This window comes from Engystomops pustulosus, unplaced genomic scaffold (genome assembly GCF_040894005.1).
Source record: "Engystomops pustulosus unplaced genomic scaffold, aEngPut4.maternal MAT_SCAFFOLD_156, whole genome shotgun sequence".
In the NCBI taxonomy this organism is placed as follows: domain Eukaryota; kingdom Metazoa; phylum Chordata; class Amphibia; order Anura; family Leptodactylidae; genus Engystomops; species Engystomops pustulosus.
The window spans coordinates 94,614-115,950 of NW_027285036.1; the positions used below are offsets into that span (position 1 = coordinate 94,614).

At 49.8% G+C, this 21,337-nt stretch overlaps 1 protein-coding gene across 1 annotated transcript in view; it reads left to right on the forward strand.

Annotated features, from left to right (window-relative positions):
- Window positions 1-8,630: 8,630 nt before the first annotated feature.
- LOC140108608 (ATP-binding cassette sub-family C member 8-like) overlaps window positions 8,631-21,337 on the forward strand; it is a 112,974-nt gene continuing 100,267 nt past the window's right edge. The window contains 2 exon segments of the mRNA XM_072131860.1: window positions 8,631-9,749; window positions 20,009-20,150. Of these exon segments, the coding sequence (XP_071987961.1) occupies window positions 9,569-9,749; window positions 20,009-20,150 (323 nt within the window). The 5' untranslated portion in view covers window positions 8,631-9,568.

Below are 21,337 nucleotides of genomic sequence, written 5' to 3' on the forward strand. Positions count from 1 at the left end.
GACCCAGGAGGTGACAGTGCTTGTACAATGGTCACAAGAGCTTACAATCTATGAGGAGGGGTCACAGGAGGTGACAGTGTTTGTACAATGGTCACAGGAGCTTACAATCTATGAGGAGGGGTCACAGGAGGTGACAGTGCTTGTACAATGGTCACAGGAGCTCACAATCTATGAGGAGGAGGAGACAGAGGAGGTGACAGTGCTTGTACAATGGTCACAGGATTTTACAGTCTATGAGGAGGAGGGGACACAGGAGGTGACAGTGCTTGTACAATGAGCCTGGAGTCATATTTGCATGAATATATCTATATTTCTGCTGTAATTACATCTTATTATTGGGATGGGATGTGACATCTGGTAACACTGATGCCATTTCCCCTGAGGCTTTGCGCTGTTTCTCCTCCAGAGAGAAGCCGCAGGGTCAAGGTGCATTGATGTGCGTAGGGAGCGATCCCATCTGGTGCGATCCCACAGTACAGACTCAGGCTCCGTCCACACATTATCGTGATCACAGGCGAAACCTTCAAAACCTGACGGAACAGAATCACGGTCCAGCCGCATCCACCACTACAGGATATTGTATTTCATTGCCATCAAAAACAATCCAACGCCACATGTGAGCGCGTCCAGAGCCCCCCGGGATTTACCTCCTCCACAGGGATCTGGTCTCAGGTTTGGTGTAAATTAGATTGGAAAGAGAACAGTCCCCGTGCCCGCCGCTCAGAGCCCGGAGCAGATGGGGAGAATCTAAAACCAAGGGGGGCATTTGTTGTGCAGCGGGACATGATAGACGCCCTGCTGGTGTTTCCCTTGGCCCGGTTCTGCCCGGCCTAGAATTGGACTAGTTGCCCCATAGTGGCCCCCACCACCGTCAGACACCCCCCCTATCGCACCATCTTTGATTGGCAGGACGTAAAGAGGAAATTAACCATACATTTTGCTGGTTTGCTAATAATTGCAATCACTGCAGGGGCTGTACACCAGAAACTGCAGACAAGCCCCAATAAATGCCCCCCCAGGAATCCATCGCAGAACATAACCAGATATAACCGATTACAGAGCGGCAGAGAGAGCACAAGAGAAGGAGACATCGGGGGAAATTCATCAGAAGTGTCTGAGAGCAGAAATGTTCTAGTGGCCGCAGCAACCAATCAGAGCTCAGCTCTCATTTCCCCACAGCTGTTTATAAAATGAAACCTGAGCTCTGATTGGTTTCCATGGACAACAGTTCTACCTCAGAAACTAGATGACAAATCTCCCCCTCTGCGCCAACACGATGATGAGGAGCAGAGCCGGGTGTAGGTCAGTAAATGTTTGAGGCATTACTGATGATGTATGACCGAGCAGACACAGAAGATCAGCAGAAGGGACCAGGGTGACAGGAGCCCAATGTGACAAGAAGCTGAACAAGCAGCTCACAGGACGTCTACGGCAAATACAAGACACAAAGACCTAAACCTGTGAGCGGCAGGAGATGCGGGTCCTGGGGGGTGGAATTTACCCATCGACTGGGAACAGAGGATGCGGGAACAAACAGGACAGCCAAGACTAGAGCTTCAGGATTCCGGAATACGGAGATGCCATTATCTACAAGAGGCTAACCTATAGGGACAACCTGCCCATGGAGACAACCCGCCTATGGAGACAACCCTCTTATGGAGACAACCCACCTATGGAGACAACCCTCCTATGGAGACAACCCGCCTAATGAGACAACCTGCCCATGAAGACAACCCGCCTATAGAGACAACCCGCCTATGGAGACAACCCGCCTAAGGAAACAACCAGCCCATGGAGACAACCCGCCTATGGAGACAACCCGCCTATGGAGACAACCCGCTCATGGAGACAACCTGCCCATGGAGACAACCCAACTACGGAGACAACCTGCCTATGGATACAGCCCGTCTATGGAGACAACCCGCTCATGGAGACAACTCACCTATGGAGACAACCTGCCCATGGAGACAACCCAACTACGGAGACAACCTGTCTATGGAGACAACCTGTCTATGGAGACAAACTGTCTATGGATACAGCCCACCTATGGAGACAACCCGCCTATGGAGACAACCTTCCTATGGAGACAACCCGAGGAGCGGGGAATTAGAATGATTAGGAAAGGAACATGGCTTTCCTAGTGGCCGCCTAAAAGTGATGAAAATATAAAAACCTGCCACTAATACAATAAGTCACAAGCAAAACCCCCAAAACACGCACAATGTTCTCCTGGGAGACACAGAGGTCAGCACCTCGCGCCAGTGTGAAGAAACACTGAAGAAATTATCAAGATAATCACAAGAGAAGGAACATTTCCCTCCATCCCTCTACTACAAGAAATATGGATTGGTCAATCACATAATTACAGATTACTCCGATGTCATATGGCTCGAGGCGCGGAGTAATGAACCGGAGGTCGGAGAAAGTATAAAACACCCGGGGTGTTCCTCTAGCTGCCAGGCATCATGGTGTTCCCCCAGTGGTTCAGCCATCAGGAGACCTTTAGAGACCGGTATGAAAGCCTCGGAGATGCAGATGATCAGAGAGACAGCAGATTAGACTAGAACAGACTGCGGGTCCAGTATAAATGGATTATAGATAACAGGGTGCAATGGTCCAGGGAGTGTATCAGTACTAGAGGTACGAAAGGGAAGAGCTAAACATGTCAGGATGGTGGACAATCAAAGAATAGGGTGTGAGGCAATCACTGGCTCATGTGCATCATAGGTTGGAAAGAGGAGACATGAGACGTCTTCTGGGCTAATGATCACTATTGTCTGAAGATTGGTGGATTATGTTCTGCCAAAGTTCACAGATTATATGGAGGAGATGAAAGATGGAGGAGTCCTGTATGTAGAGGAGATGTGAGATGGAGGAGTCCTGTATGGTGAGGAGATGAGAGATGGAGGAGTCCTGTATGATGAGGAGATGAGAGATGGAGGAGTCCTGTATGATGAGGAGATGAGAGATGGAGGAGTCCTGTATGGTGAGGAGATGAGAGATGGAGGAGTCCTGTATGGTGAGGAGATGAGAGATGGAGGAGTCCTGTATGTAGAGGAGATGTGAGATGGAGGAGTCCTGTATGGTGAGGAGATGAGAGATGGAGGAGTCCTGTATGATGAGGAGATGAGAGATGGAGGAGTCCTGTATGGCGAGGAGATGAGAGATGGACGAGTCCTGTATGGTGAGGAGGAGATGAGAGATGGAGGAGTCCTGTATGGTGAGGAGATGAGAGATGGAGGAGTCCTGTATGGTGAGGAGATGAGAGATGGAGGAGTCCTGTATGGTGAGGAGGAGATGAGAGATGGAGGGGTCCTGTATGGTGAGGAGGAGATGAGAGATGGAGGGGTCCTGTATGGTGAGGAGGAGATGAGAGATGGAGGGGTCCTGTATGGTGAGGAGGAGATGAGAGATGGAGGAGTCCTGTATGGTGAGGAGGAGATGAGAGATGGAGGAGTCATGTATGGTGAGGAGGAGATGAGAGATGGAGGAGTCATGTATGGTGAGGAGGAGATGAGAGATGGAGGAGTCCTGTATGGTGAGGAGGAGATGAGAGATGGAGGAGTCCTGTATGGTGAGGAGGAGATGAGAGATGGAGGAGTCATGTATGGTGAGGAGGAGATGAGAGATGGAGGAGTCATGTATGGTGAGGAGGAGATGAGAGATGGAGGAGTCCTGTATGGTGAGGAGGAGATGAGAGATGGAGGAGTCATGTATGGTGAGGAGGAGATGAGAGATGGAGGAGTCATGTATGGTGAGGAGGAGATGAGAGATGGAGGAGTCCTGTATGGTGAGGAGGAGATGAGAGATGGAGGAGTCCTGTATGGTGAGGAGGAGATGAGAGATGGAGGAGTCCTGTATGGTGAGGAGATGAGAGATGGAGGAGTCCTGTATGGTGAGGAGGAGATGAGAGATGGAGGAGTCCTGTATGGTGAGGAGGAGATGAGAGATGGAGGAGTCCTGTATGGTGAGGAGATGAGAGATGGAGGAGTCCTGTATGGCGAGGAGATGAGAGATGGAGGAGTCCTGTATGGCGAGGAGATGAGAGATGGAGGAGTCCTGTATGGTGAGGAGGAGATGAGAGATGGAGGAGTTAAAGGCATATGAAATGGCTTCAAAATATAAACAGTGTTTGGTATACAAAAGCACATGTGTTTATTCAGACATATGGATAGAAATAGAAGAGTCGAAAGTAATATTTCTACATATTAAAAAGGAATAAAATCATAAAGAATAGATCCCTACCCTATTTATCCTTTTTCTCCCTTAGATGATTGGTCCCAGATGTGTGTGAAATAGGTCCCAGTATGGTCCTACAGGTTAGGTGGTAAAATAGGGAGAAGGTGATCAATGTCTTATGTAGAAGGAGAGCGTGGTGGGTAGAGTGTAGGTACCTTAACGGGGCTGCGGTCGGGCCAAAATCAAATGGATAGGAATCTGAGGGAAGACATAATGATATAAATTGGAGTGGGAAAAAACTAATAGTACCTTCCTGTATGGTGAGGAGGAGATGAGAGATGGAGGAGTCCTGTATGGTGAGGAGATGAGAGATGGAGGAGTCCTGTATGGTGAGGAGGAGATGAGAGATGGAGGAGTCCTGTATGGTGAGGAGGAGATGAGAGATGGAGGAGTCCTGTATGGTGAGGAGGAGAGGAGAGATGGAGGAGTCCTGTATGGTGAGGAGGAGATGAGAGATGGAGGGGTCCTGTATGGTGAGGAGGAGAGGAGAGATGGAGGGGTCCTGTATGGTGAGGAGGAGATGAGAGATGGAGGGGTCCTGTATGGTGAGGAGGAGATGAGAGATGGAGGAGTCCTGTATGGTGAGGAGGAGATGAGAGATGGAGGAGTCCTGTATGGTGAGGAGGTGAGAGATGGAGGAGTCCTGTATGGTGAGGAGGTGAGAGATGGAGGAGTCCTGTATGGTGAGGAGGAGATGAGAGATGGAAGGGTCCTGTATGGTGAGGAGATGAGAGATGGAGGAGTCCTGTATGGTGAGGAGGTGAGAGATGGAGGAGTCCTGTATGGTGAGGAGATGAGAGATGGAGGGGTCCTGTATGGTGAGGAGGAGATGAGAGATGGAGGAGTCCTGTATGGTGAGGAGATGAGAGATGGAGGAGTCCTGTATGGTGAGGAGATGAGAGATGGAGGAGTCCTGTATGGTGAGGAGGTGAGAGATGGAGGAGTCCTGTATGGTGAGGAGATGAGAGATGGAGGAGTCCTGTATGGTGAGGAGATGAGAGATGGAGGAGTCCTGTATGGCGAGGAGGTGAGAGATGGAGGAGTCCTGTATGGTGAGGAGGAGATGAGAGATGGAGGAGTCCTGTATGGTGAGGAGGTGAGAGATGGAGGAGTCCTGTATGGTGAGGAGGAGAGGAGAGATGGAGGAGTCCTGTATGGTGAGGAGATGAGAGATGGAGGAGTCCTGTATGGTGAGGAGATGAGAGATGCAGGAGTCCTGTATGGTGAGGAGATGAGAGATGGAGGAGTCCTGTATGGTGAGGAGATGAGAGATGGAGGAGTCCTGTATGGTGAGGAGATGAGAGATGGAGGAGTCCTGTATGGCGAGGAGATGAGAGATGGAGGAGTCCTGTATGGTGAGGAGGAGATGAGAGATGGAGGAGTCCTGTATGGTGAGGAGGAGATGAGAGATGGAGGAGTCCTGTATGGTGAGGAGATGAGAGATGGAGGAGTCCTGTATGGTGAGGAGATGAGAGATGGAGGAGTCCTGTATGGTGAGGAGGAGATGAGAGATGGAGGAGTCCTGTATGGTGAGGAGGAGATGAGAGATGGAGGGGTCCTGTATGGTGAGGAGGAGATGAGAGATGGAGGAGTCCTGTATGGTGAGGAGGAGATGAGAGATGGAGGAGTCCTGTATGGTGAGGAGGAGATGAGAGATGGAGGAGTCCTGTATGGTGAGGAGATGAGAGATGGAGGAGTCCTGTATGGTGAGGAGATGAGAGATGGAGGAGTCCTGAATGGTGAGGAGATGAGAGATGGAGGAGTCCTGTATGGTGAGGAGATGAGAGATGGAGGAGTCCTGTATGGTGAGGAGATGAGAGATGGAGGAGTCCTGTATGGTGAGGAGATGAGAGATGGAGGAGTCCTGTATGGTGAGGAGATGAGAGATGGAGGAGTCCTGTATGGTGAGGAGATGAGAGATGGAGGAGTCCTGTATGGTGAGGAGGTGAGAGATGGAGGAGTCCTGTATGGTGAGGAGATGAGAGATGGAGGAGTCCTGTATGGTGAGGAGGTGAGAGATGGAGGAGTCCTGTATGGTGAGGAGGAGAGGAGAGATGGAGGAGTCCTGTATGGTGAGGAGGAGATGAGAGATGGAGGAGTCCTGTATGGTGAGGAGATGAGAGATGGAGGAGTCCTGTATGGTGAGGAGATGAGAGATGGAGGAGTCCTGTATGGTGAGGAGATGAGAGATGGAGGAGTCCTGTATGGTGAGGAGATGAGAGATGGAGGAGTCCTGTATGGTGAGGAGATGAGAGATGGAGGAGTCCTGTATGGTGAGGAGATGAGAGATGGAGGAGTCCTGTATGGCGAGGAGATGAGAGATGGAGGAGTCCTGTATGGTGAGGAGATGAGAGATGGAGGAGTCCTGTATGGTGAGGAGATGAGAGATGGAGGAGTCCTGTATGGTGAGGAGATGAGAGATGGAGGAGTCCTGTATGGCGAGGAGATGAGAGATGGAGGAGTCCTGTATGGTGAGGAGATGAGAGATGGAGGAGTCCTGTATGGTGAGGAGATGGGAGATGGAGGAGTCCTGTATGGTGAGGAGATGAGAGATGGAGGAGTCCTGTATGGTGAGGAGATGAGAGATGGAGGAGTCCTGTATGGTGAGGAGATGAGAGATGGAGGAGTCCTGTATGGTGAGGAGGTGAGAGATGGAGGAGTCCTGTATGGTGAGGAGATGAGAGATGGAGGAGTCCTGTATGGTGAGGAGGTGAGAGATGGAGGAGTCCTGTATGGTGAGGAGGAGAGGAGAGATGGAGGAGTCCTGTATGGTGAGGAGGAGATGAGAGATGGAGGAGTCCTGTATGGTGAGGAGGAGATGAGAGATGGAGGAGTCCTGTATGGTGAGGAGATGAGAGATGGAGGAGTCCTGTATGGTGAGGAGATGAGAGATGGAGGAGTCCTGTATGGTGAGGAGGTGAGAGATGGAGGAGTCCTGTATGGTGAGGAGATGAGAGATGGAGGAGTCCTGTATGGTGAGGAGATGAGAGATGGAGGAGTCCTGTATGGTGAGGAGATGAGAGATGGAGGAGTCCTGTATGGTGAGGAGATGAGAGATGGAGGAGTCCTGTATGGTGAGGAGGTGAGAGATGGAGGAGTCCTGTATGGTGAGGAGATGAGAGATGGAGGAGTCCTGTATGGTGAGGAGATGGGAGATGGAGGAGTCCTGTATGGTGAGGAGATGAGAGATGGAGGAGTCCTGTATGGTGAGGAGATGAGAGATGGAGGAGTCCTGTATGGTGAGGAGATGAGAGATGGAGGAGTCCTGTATGGTGAGGAGGTGAGAGATGGAGGAGTCCTGTATGGTGAGGAGATGAGAGATGGACGAGTCCTGTATGGTGAGGAGGAGATGAGAGATGGACGAGTCCTGTATGGTGAGGAGGTGAGAGATGGACGAGTCCTGTATGGTGAGGAGATGAGAGATGGACGAGTCCTGTATGGTGAGGAGGAGATGAGAGATGAAGGAGTCCTGTATGGTGAGGAGGAGATGAGAGATGGAGGAGTCCTGTATGGTGAGGAGATGAGAGATGGAGGAGTCCTGTATGGTGAGGAGGAGATGAGAGATGGACGAGTCCTGTATGGTGAGGAGGAGATGAGAGATGGACGAGTCCTGTATGGTGAGGAGGAGATGAGAGATGGACGAGTCCTGTATGGTGAGGAGGAGATGAGAGATGGAGGAGTCCTGTATGGTGAGGAGATGAGAGATGGAGGAGTCCTGTATGGTGAGGAGGAGATGAGAGATGGATGAGTCCTGTATGGTGAGGAGGAGATGAGAGATGGAGGAGTCCTGTATGGTGAGGAGATGAGAGATGGAGGAGTCCTGTATGGTGAGGAGGAGATGAGAGATGGAGGAGTCCTGTATGGTGAGGAGGAGATGAGAGATGGAGGAGTCCTGTATGGTGAGGAGATGAGAGATGGAGGAGTCCTGTATGGCGCCCTCTAGCGCCCCTATCTCTTCCCTCTCCGCCTTTAGCGCCTCTTCCCCGCCCCTGTCCCCGCCCTCTATCACCTCTTCCTCGCCCTCTTCCCGCCCTGTCTCCGCCCTTCCCGCCCTCTAGCGCCCCCGCCGGTCACCTCTTGTAGTCGGGCTGCGGCAGTGAGTACCGGGGATGCTCCGGGATGGACGCTCCGGGGCCGCCTCTTTCCCCGCCCCTCTCTCCCGCCCTGTCTCCGCCCCCTCCTCCTCTAGCGCCCCCGCCGGTCACCTCTTGTAGTCGGGCTGCGGCAGTGAGTACCGGGGATGCTCCGGGATGGACGCTCCGGGGCCGCCCCTCTCCAAGCCCTGTCTCCACCCTCCCCGCCCCTCTCTCCGCCCCGTCTCCGCCCTCCCCGCTCTCTAGCGCCCCCGCTGGTCACCTCTGTAGTCGGGCTGCGGCAGTGAGTACCGGGGATGCTCCGGGATGGACGCTCCGGGGCCGCCCCTCTCCCCGCCCTGTCTCCGCCCTCCCCGCTCTCTAGCGCCCCCGCCGGTCACCTCTGTAGTCGGGCTGCGGCAGTGAGTACCGGGGATGCTCCGGGATGGACGCTCCGGGGTCGCCGCACTCCCCGCCCTGTCTCCGCCCTCCCCGCCCTGTCTCCGCCCTCTTCGCTCTCTAGCGCCCCCGCCGGTCACCTCTGTAGTCGGGCTGCGGCAGTGAGTACCGGGGATGCTCCGGGATGGACGCTCCGGCGCCGCCTCTCTCCCCGCCCTGTCTCCGCCCCTCTCTCCGCCCTCCCCGCTCTCCAGCGCCCCCGCCGGTCACCTCTGTAGTCGGGCTGCGGCAGTGAGTACCGGGGATGCTCCGGGATGGACGCTCCGGCGCCGCCTCTCTCCCCGCCCTGTCTCCGCCCCTCTCTCCGCCCTCCCCGCTCTCTAGCGCCCCCGCCTGTCACCTCTGTAGTCGGGCTGCGGCAGTGAGTACCGGGGATGCTCCGGGATGGACGCTCCGGGGCCGCCCCTCTCCCCGCCCTGTCTCCGCCCCTCTCTCCGCCCTCCCCGCTCTCTAGCGCCCCCGCCGGTCACCTCTGTAGTCGGGCTGCGGCAGTGAGTACCGGGGATGCTCCGGGATGGACGCTCCTGGGCCGCCCCTCTCCCCGCCCTGTCTCCGCCCTGTCTCCCCGCCCTGTCTCCGCCCTCCCCGCTCTCTAGCGCCCCCGCTGGTCACCTCTGTAGTCGGGCTGCGGCAGTGAGTACCGGGGATGCTCCGGGATGGACGCTCCGGGGCCGCCCCTCTCCCCGCCCTGTCTCCGCCCTGTCTCCGCCCCTCTCTCCGCCCTCCCCGCTCTCTAGCGCCCCCGCCGGTCACCTCTGTAGTCGGGCTGCGGCAGTGAGTACCGGGGATGCTCCGGGATGGACGCTCCGGGGTCGCCGCACTCCCGCTCCATGGCTCTCGCCTTCTGCGGCCAAGACAACCGCTCCAGCGCCTACAATGTGGACGGGGGAGTCCTCAACAATGGCTGCTTCGTGGACGCCCTGAACGTGGTGCCCCATGTCTTCCTGCTCTTCATCACCTTCCCCATCCTCTTCATCGGTGAGTACCTATACTAGTATAATATCTATACTGTCCTTATATACTGCGCCTACATCATAGTGTATACACATCTATACATCACCAATAGGCACCATACATATCTATAAATGTCTTCCTGCTCTTCATCACCTTCCCCATCCTCTTCATCGGTGAGTACCTATACTAGTATAATATCTATACTGTCCTTATATACTGCGCCTACATCATAGTGTATACACATCTATACATCACCAATAGGCACCATACATATCTATAAATGTCTTCCTGCTCTTCATCACCTTCCCCATCCTCTTCATCGGTGAGTACCTATACTAGTATAATATCTATACTGTCCTTATATACTGCGCCTACATCATAGTGTATACACATCTATACATCACCAATAGGCACCATACATATCTATAAATGTCTTCCTGCTCTTCATCACCTTCCCCATCCTCTTCATCGGTGAGTACCACCTATATGTATATGTATACTGACCTTATATACTGCCCCTACATCATAGTGTATACGCATCTATACATCACCTATAGGCACCATACATATCTATACTGTCCTTCTATACTGCCCCTACATCGTAGTGTATACACATTTATACATCACCTATAGGCACCATACAGATCTATAAATGTCTTCCTGCTCTTCATCACCTTCCCCATCCTCTTCATCGGTGAGTACCACCTATATGTATATGTATACTGACCTTATATACTGCCCCTACATCATAGTGTATACGCATCTATACATCACCTATAGGCACCATACATATCTATACTGTCCTTCTATACTGCGCCTACATCATAGTGTATACACATTTATACATCACCTATAGGCACCATACAGATCTATACATGTCTTCCTGCTCTTCATCACCTTCCCCATCCTCTTCATCGGTGAGTACCACCTATATGTATATCTATACTGTCCTTATATACTGCCCCTACATCATAGTGTATACACATCTGTACATAACCTATAGGCACCATACATATCTATACTGTCCTTATATACTGCCCCTACATCATAGTGCATACACATGTATACATAACCTATAGGCACAATACATATATATATATATATATATATAAATACTGTCCTTATATACTGCCCCTACATCATAGTTTATACACATCTATACATCACCTATATGTATATCTATACTGTCCTTATATACTGCCCCTACATCATAGTGTATACACATTTATACATCACCTATAGGCAGCATACAGATCTATACATGTCTTCCTGCTCTTCATCACCTTCCCCATCCTCTTAATCGGTGAGTACCACCTATATGTACATCTATACTGTCCTTATATACTGCCCAAACATCATACACCTCACACATCTATACATCACCTATATGTATCTATACTGTCCTTATATACTGCCCCTACATCATAGTGTATACAAATCTATACATCACCTATAGGCACCATACATATCTATACTGTCCTTATATACTGCCCCTACATCATAGTGTATACACATCTATACATAACCTATAGGCACCATACATATCTATACATGTCTTCCTGCTTTTCGTCACCTTCCCCATCCTCTTCATCGGTGAGTACCACCTATATGTATCTATACTGTCTTTATATACTGCCCCTACATCACCTATACTGCCCAGACATCATACACCTCACACATTTATTCATCACCTATATGTATCTATACTTTCCTTATATACTGTCCATACATCACCTATGCTGCCATGACATCACAGTGTATACACATCTATACCTCACCTATATGTATTTATACTGTCCTTATTTACTGCCCATACATCACCTATACTGCCCAGACATCATAGTGTATACACATCTATACATGACCTATAGGCACCATACATATCTATACTAGTCTTATAAACTGCCCATACATCATACACCTCACACATCTATACATCACCTATAGACGCCATACATATCTATACATCACCTATAGGCACCATACATATCTATACATGTCTTCTACATCACCTTCCCCATCCTCTTCATCAGTGAATACCACCTATATATCTATACTGTCCTTACATACTGCCCAGACATCACCTATATGTATCTAAACTGTCCTCATATACTGCCCCTACATCACATATACTTCCCAGACATCATAGTGTATACACATCTATACATCACCTATACTGTCCTTATATACTGCCCAGACATCACCTATACTGGCCATACATGTCTATACTACCCTTATTTACTGCCCATACATTATAGTGTATACACATCTATACATAACCTATAGGCACCATACATATCTATAAATGTCTTCCTGCTCTTCATCACCTTCCCCATCCTCTTCATCGGTGTGTACCACCTATATGTATCTATACTGTCCTCATATACCGCCCATACATCAACTATACTGCCCATACATCATAGTGTATACACATCTATACATCACCTATATGTATCTATACTGTCCTTATATGCTGCCCATACATCATAGTGTATACACATCTATACATCACCTATAGGCACCACACATATCTATACATCACCTATAGGCACCATCCATTATATATCACCTATATGTATCTATAATGTCCTTATATACTGCCCATACATGATACACCACACACATCTATACATAACCTATAGGCACCATACATATCTATACATGTCTTCCTGCTCTTCATCACCTTCCCCATCCTCTTCATCGGTGAGTACCACCTATATGTATATGTATAGACCGTATATACTGCCCCTACATCACCTATATCTATCTAGTGATACCTCTAGTGATCCAGTGATACCTCGGGGGGGGGGGGGTTCAGTGATACCTCGGGGGGGGGGGGGTCCAGCGATACCCCGGGGGGGGTTCAGCGATACCCCGGGGGGGGTCAAGCAATGCCTCGGGGAGGTCCAGTTATGCCCCGGGGGGGGAGTTCAGCGATATCCCGGGGAGGTCCAGTGATACCTCGGGGAGGTCCAGTGATACCTCGGGGAGGTCCAGTGATACCTCGGGGGGGGGGGGGGGGGGTCCAGCGATACCTCGGGGAAACCCAGTTATACCCCGGGGAGGTCCAGTGATACCTCGGGGAAACCCAGTTATACCCCGGGGAGGTCCAGTGATACCTCGGGGGGGCTTCTGGGGGACATCCTGCGGATGCTTTGTGGTCCTGCAGTTACACAGTTGCAGGTCCTGATTATCATTAATCTGCGCTCCTGAGGGGGGGGGTAATATTCCTGTGTTTTGTGGGAATGTGGGGGTTTATTACATGATATCACATTAGTGGGATGATTAATTCTTACATTTCTCTGGTGACTCCGGGTTGGTGCGGCCGCCGTCTGCAAATGAATCCAATTACCGAGAATACTGGCGATTCATCACTGGTAACAGGCGGCGCCGCACCTGGGAGCGGAGATTATAGGACCCAAGGGAATGGCCAGATATATCTGTGCAGGAAACAGGACTACTACTCCTATCCTGTATACAGGCGGTCCCCTACTTAAGGACACCCGACTTACAGACAACCCATAGTTACAGACGGACCCCTCTGCCCACTTTGACTTCTGGTGAAGCTCTCTGGATGCTTTATTATAGTCCCAGACTGCAATGATCAGCTGTAAGATGTCTGTAATGAAGCTTTATTGATAATTCTTGGTCCAATTACACCAAAAATTTTGAAACTCCAATTGTCACTGGGGCAAAAGAAAATTTTTTTTCTAGAACTTCCATTATAAAATATACAGTTTCGACTTACATACAAATTCAACTTAAGAACAAACCTTCAGACCCTATCTTGTATGTAACCCGGGGACTGCCTGTATATGGGAACAGCACAGTACTACTACTCCTATCCTGTATATATGGGCACAGCACAGTACTACTACTCCTATCCTGTATATATGGACACAGCACAGTACTACTACTCCTATCCTGTATATATGGGGACAGCACTGCACTACTACTCCTATCCTGTATATATGGGCACAGCACAGTACTACTACTCCTATCCTGTATATATGGGCACAGCACAGTACTACTACTCCTATCCTGTATATATGGACACAGCACAGTACTACTACTCCTATCCTGTATATATGGGGACAGCACTGCACTACTACTCCTATCCTGTATATATGGGCACAGCACAATACTACTACTCCTATCCTGTATATATGGGCACAGAACAGTACTGCTACTCCTATCCTGTATATATGGGCACAGTACAGTACTACTACTCCTATCCTGTATATATGTACACAGCACAGTACTACTACTCCTATCCTGTATATATGGGCACAGTACAGTACTACTCCTATCCTGTATATATGGGCACAGTACAGTACTACTACTCCTATCCTGTATATATGGGGACAGCACTGCACTACTACTCGTATCCTGTATATATGGGCACCGCACAGTACTACTACTCCTATCCTGTATATATGGGCACAGCACAGTACTACTACTCCTATCCTGTATATATATGGGCACAGCACAGTACTACTACTCCTATCCTGTATATATGGGCACCGCACAGTACTACTACTCCTATCCTGTATATATGGGCACAGCACAGTACTACTACTCCTATCCTGTATATATGGGCACAGCACAGTACTACTACTCCTATCCTGTATATATGGGCACAGCACAGTACTACTTCTCCTGTATATATATGGGCACAGCACAGTACTACTACTCCTATCCTGTATATATGGACACAGCACAGTACTACTACTCCTATCCTGTATATATGGGCACAGCACAATGCTACTACTCCTATCCTGTATATATGGGCACAACACAGTACTACTACTCCTATCCTGTATATATGGGCACAGCACAGTACTACTACCCCTATCCTGTATATATGGGCACAGCACAGTACTACTACTCCTATCCTGTATATATGGACACAGCACAGTACTACTACTCCTATCCTGTATATATGGACACAGCACAGTACTACTACTCCTATCCTGTATATATGGGCACAGCACAGTACTACTACTCCTATCCTGTATATATGGACACAACACAGTACTACTACTCCTATCCTGTATATATGGACACAGCACAGTACTACTACTCCTATCCTGTATATATGGACACAACACAGTACTACTACTCCTATCCTGTATATATGGACACAGCACAGTACTACTAATTCTATCCTGTATATATGGGCACAGCACAGTACTACTACTCCTATCCTGTATATATGGGCACAGCACAGTACTACTACCCCTATCCTGTATATATGGACACAGCACAGTACTACTACTCCTATCCTGTATATATGGGCACAGCACAGTACTACTACTCTTATCCTGTATGTATGGGCACAGCACAGTACTACTACTCCTATCCTGTATATATGGGGACAGCACTGCACTACTACTCCTATCCTGTATATATGGGCACAGTACTACTACTCCTATCCTGTATATATGGGCACAGAACAGTACTGCTACTCCTATCCTGTATATATGGGCACAGTACAGTACTACTACGCCAATCCTGTATATATGGGCACAGCACAGTACTAATACTCCTATCCTGTATATATGGACACAGCACAGTACTACTACTCCTATCCTGTATATATGGGCACAGCACAATGCTACTACTCCTATCCTGTATATATGGACACAGCACAGTACTACTACTCCTATCCTGTATATATGGGCACAGTACTACTACTCCTATCCTGTATATATGGGCACAGCACAGTACTACTACTCCTATCCTGTATATATATATGGGCACAGCACAGTACTACCACTCCTATCCTGTATATATGGGCACAGCACAGTACTACTACTCCTATCCTGTATATATATATGGGCACAGCTCAGTACTACTACTCCTATCCTGTATATATGAGCACAGCACAATGCTACTACTCCTATCCTGTATATATGGACACAGCACAGTACTACTACTCCTATCCTGTATATATGGACACAACACAGTACTACTACTCCTATTCTGTATATATGGACACAACACAGTACTACTACTCCTATCCTGTATATATGGACACAGCACAGTACTACTACTCCTATCCTGTATATATGGACACAACACAGTACTACTACTCCTATCCTGTATATATGGGCACAGCACAGTACTACTACTCCTATCCTGTATATATGGACACAACACAGTACTACTACTCCTATCCTGTATATATGGACACAGCACAGTACTACTACTCCTATCCTGTATATATGGACACAACACAGTACTACTACTCCTATTCTGTATATATGGACACAGCACAGTACTACTACTCCTATCCTGTATATATGGACACAACACAGTACTACTACTCCTATCCTGTATATATGGACACAGCACAGTACTACTAATCCTATCCTGTATATATGGGCACAGCACAGTACTACTACTCCTATCCTGTATATATGGGAACAGCACAGTACTACTACTCCTATCCTGTATATATGGACACAGCACAGTACTACTACTCCTATCCTGTATATATGGGCACAGCACAGTACTACTACTCCTATCCTGTATATATGGGCACAGCACAGTACTACTACTCCTATCCTGTATATATGGGGACAGCACTGCACTACTACTCCTATCCTGTATATATGGGCACAGTACTACTACTCCTATCCTGTATATATAGACACAGCACAGTACTACTACTCCTATCCTGTATATATGGGCACAGCACAGTACTACTACTCCTATCCTGTATATATGGACACAGCACAGTACTACTACTCCTATCCTGTATATATGGGCACAGCACAGTACTACTACTCCTATCCTGTATATATGGGCACAGCACAGTACTACTACTCCTATCCTGTATATATGGGCACAGCACAGTACTACTCCTATCCTGTATATATGGGCACAGCACAGTACTACTACTCCTATCCTGCATATATGGGCACAGCACAGTACTACTACTCCTATCCTGTATATATGGGTACAGCACAGTACTACTACTCCTATCCTGTATATATGTACACAGCACAGTACTACTACTCCTATCCTGTATATATGGGCAGAGCACAGTACTACTACTCCTATCCTGTATATATGGGCACAGCACAGTACTACTACTCCTATCCTGTATATATGGGCACAGCACAGTACTACTACTCCTATCCTGTATATATGGGCACAGAACAGTACTACTACTCCTATCCTGTATATATGGGCACAGCACAGTACTACTACTCCTATCCTGTATATATGGGCACAGTACTACTACTCCTATCCTGTATATATGGGCACAACACAGTACTGCTACTCCTATCCTGTATATATGGGCACAGCACAGTACTACTACTCCTATCCTGTATATATGGGCACAGCACAGTACTACTACTCCTATCCTGTATATATGGGCACAGCACAGTACTACTACTCCTATCCTGTATATATGGGCACAGCACAGTACTACTACTCCTATCCTGTATATATGGGCACAGCACAGTACTACTACTCCTATCCTGTATATATGGGCACAGCACAGTACTACTACTCCTATCCTGTATATATGGGCACAGTACTACTACTCCTATCCTGTATATATGGGCACAGTACTACTACTCCTATCCTGTATATATGGGCACAGCACAGTACTACTACTCCTATCCTGTATATATGGGCACAGCACAGTACTACTACTCCTATCCTGTATATATGGGCACAGCACAGTACTACTACTCCTATCCTGTATATATGGGCACAGCACAGTACTACTACTCCTATCCTGTATATATGGGCACAGTACTACTACTCCTATCCTGTATATATGGGCACAGCACAGTACTACTACTCCTATCCTGTATATATGGGCACAGCACAGTACTACTACTCCTATCCTTTATATATGGGCACAGCACAGTACTACTACTCCTATCCTGTATATATGGGCACAGCACAGTACTACTACTCCTATCCTGTATATATGGGCACAGTACTACTACTCCTATCCTGTATATATGGGCACAGCACAGTACTACTACTCCTATCCTGTATATATGGGCACAGCACAGTACTACTACTCCTATCCTGTATATATGGGCACAGCACAGTACTACTACTCCTATCCTGTATATATGGGCACAGCACAGTACTACTACTCCTATCCTGTATATATGGGCACAGTACTACTACTCCTATCCTGTATATATGGGCACAGCACAGTACTACTACTCCTATCCTGTATATATATATATATATATATATATATATATATATATATATATATATACACCCGGCGCTGACCTCTCTTGCACAGTACCACTTCCCGGCGCTGACCCCTCTCCTCTCTCTTGCACAGTACCACTTCCCGGTGCTGACCTCTCACCTCTCTTGCACAATACCACTTCCTGGCGCTGACCTCTCACCTCTCTCTTGCACAGTACCACTTCCCGGCGCTGACCTCTCACCTCTCTCTTGCACAGTACCACTTCCCGGCGCTGACCTCTCACCTCTCTCTTGCACAGTACCACTTCCCGCCGCTGACCTCTCTTGCACAGTACCACTTCCCGCCCCTGACCCCTCTCCTCTCTCTTGCACAGTACCACTTCCCGCCGCTGACCTCTCTCCTCTCTCTTGCACAGTACCACTTCCCGGCGCTGACCTCTCACCTCTCCCTTGCACAGTACCACTTCCCGGCGCTGACCTCTCTTGCACAATACCACTTCCCGGCGCTGACCTCTCACCTCTCTCTTGCACAGTACCACTTCCCGCCGCTGACCTCTCACCTCTCTCTTGCACAGTACCACTTCCCGCCCCTGACCCCTCTCCTCTCTCTTGCACAGTACCACTTCCCGCCGCTGACCTCTCTCCTCTCTCTTGCACAGTACTACTTCCCGGCGCTGACCTCTCACCTCTCTCTTGCACAGTACCACTTCCCGGCGCTGACCTCTCTTGCACAGTACCACTTCCCGCCGCTCACCTCTCTTGCACAGTACCACTTCCTGACGCTGACCTCTCACCTCTCTCTTGCACAGTGCCACTTCCCGGCGCTGACCTCTCTTGCACAGTGCCACTTCCCGGCGCTGACCTCTCACCTCTCTCTTGCACAGTACCACTTCCCGGCGCTGACCTCTCTTGCACAGTACCACTTCCCGGCACTGACCTCTCACCTCTCTCTTGCACAGTACCACTTCCCGCCGCTGATTTCTCCTTCACAGTACCACTTCCCGCCGCTGACCTCTCACCTCTCTCTTGCACAGTACCACTTCCCGCTGCTGACCCCTCTCCTCTCTCTTGCACAGTACCACTTCCCGGTGCTGACCTCTCACCTCTCTCTTGCACAGTACCACTTCCCGCCGCTGACCTCTCACCTCTCTCTTGCACAGTACCACTTCCCGCTGCTGACCTCTCTTGCACAGTACCACTTCCCGGCGCTGACCTTTCACCTCTCTCTTGCACAGTACCACTTCCCGCTGCTGACCTCTCACCTCTCTCTTGCACAGTACCACTTCCCGCCGCTGACCTCTCACCTCTCTCTTGCACAGTACCACTTCCCGGCGCTGACCTCTCTTGCACAGTACCACTTCCTGCCGTTCACCTCTCTTGCACAGTACCACTTCCCGCTGCTGACCTCTCACCTCTCTCTTGCACAGTACCACTTCCCGCTGCTGACCCCACTCCTCTCTCTTGCACAGTACCACTTCCCGGCGCTGACCTCTCACCTCTCTCTTGCACAGTACCACTTCCCGGCGCTGACCTCTCTTGCACAGTACCACTTCCCGGCGCTGACCTCTCACCTCTCTCTTGCACAGTACCACTTCCCGGTGCTGACCTCTCACCTCTCTCTTGCACAGTACCACTTCCCGGTGCTGACCTCTCACCTCTCTCTTGCACAGTACCACTTCCCGGTGCTGACCTCTCACCTCTCTCTTGCACAGTACCACTTCCCGGTGCTGACCTCTCACCTCTCTCTTGCACAGTACCACTTCCCGGTGCTGACCTCTCACCTCTCTCTTGCACAGTACCACTTCCCGCCGCTGACCCCTCTCCTCTCTCTTGCACAGTACCACTTCCCGGCGCTGACCTCTCACTTCTCTCTTGCACAGTACCACTTCCCGGCGCTGACCTCTCACCTCTCTCTTGCACAGTACCACTTCCCGGCGCTGACCTCTCACCTCTCTCTTGCACAGTACCACTTCCCCGTGCTGACCTCTCACCTCTCTCTTGCACAGTACCTCTTCCCGTGCTGACCTCTCACCTCTCTCTTGCACAGTACCTCTTCCCGGTGCTGACCTCTCACCTCTCTCTTGCAGGCTGGGGCAGTCAGAGCTCTAAGGTTCACATACATCACAGCACGTGGCTCCATTTCCCGGGTCACAACCTGCGCTGGATCCTGACCTTCATCCTCCTCTTCGTGTTGGTGTGTGAGATCGCCGAGGGCATCGTGTCGGATGTGTGAGTATCCGGGGAGACGATGATAACGTGCGGAGGATGGTGGATCCCGGTGTAGTATGATACACGACTGTCAGTCACATGCAGTATATACTCTGCTCACACAACACGACGCATCTCCAATCCCTCCGCCAAAATGGTCATTGACTCTACGACTCCACAGTCCTGTGTTCCTGGTCACTCTAGCAGTGCTCGAGATAAATGTGGCCATGGCTTCCTAGGGCCTTAATTCTGTAATCTATAGCAGACTAGGGCTGTAGGGAAGTCCTACAGGCACATGGAGGCCACACACAATACTGAGCCTCATCAGGAGCATGCCCAGGTGTTGTAGGGAGGTCATACAGGCACATGGAGGCCACACACAATACTGAGCCTCATCAGGAGCATGCCCAGGTGTTGTAGGGAGGTCATACAGGCACGTGGAGGCCACACACAATACTGAGCCTCACCACACTCATGCCCAGATGTTGTAGGAGGTCATACAGACACGTGGAGGCCACACACAATACTGATCCTCATCAGGAGCATGCCCAGGTGTTGTAGGGAGGTCATACAGGCACGTGGAGGTCACACACACTACTGAGCCTCATCAGCAGCATGCCGAGGTATTGTAGGGAGGTCATACAGACACGTGGAGGCCACACACAATACTGAACCTCATCAGGAGAATGCTCAGGTGTTGTAGAGAGGTCATACAGGCACGTGGAGGCCACACACAATACTGAGCCTCATCAGGAGCATGCCGAGGTGTTGTAGGGAGGTCATACAGGCACGTGGAGACCACACACAATACTGAGCCTCATCAGGAGCATGCCGAGGTGTTGTAGGGAGGTCATACAGGCACGTGGAGGCCACACACAATACTGAGCCTCATCAGGAGCATGGCGGGGTATTGTAGGGAGGTCATACAGGCACGTGGAGGCCACACACAATACTGAACTTCATCAGGAGCATGCTCAGGTGTTGTAGAGAGGTCATACAGGCACGTGGAGGCTACACACAATACTGAGCCTCATCAGGAGCATGCCGAGGTATTGTAGGGAGGTCATACAGACACGTGGAGGCTACACACAATACTGAGCCTCATCAGGAACATGCCGAGGAGTTGTAGGGAGGTCATACAGGCACATGGAGGCCACACATAATACTGATCTCATCAGGAGCATGCCGAGGTGTTGTAGAGAGGTCAT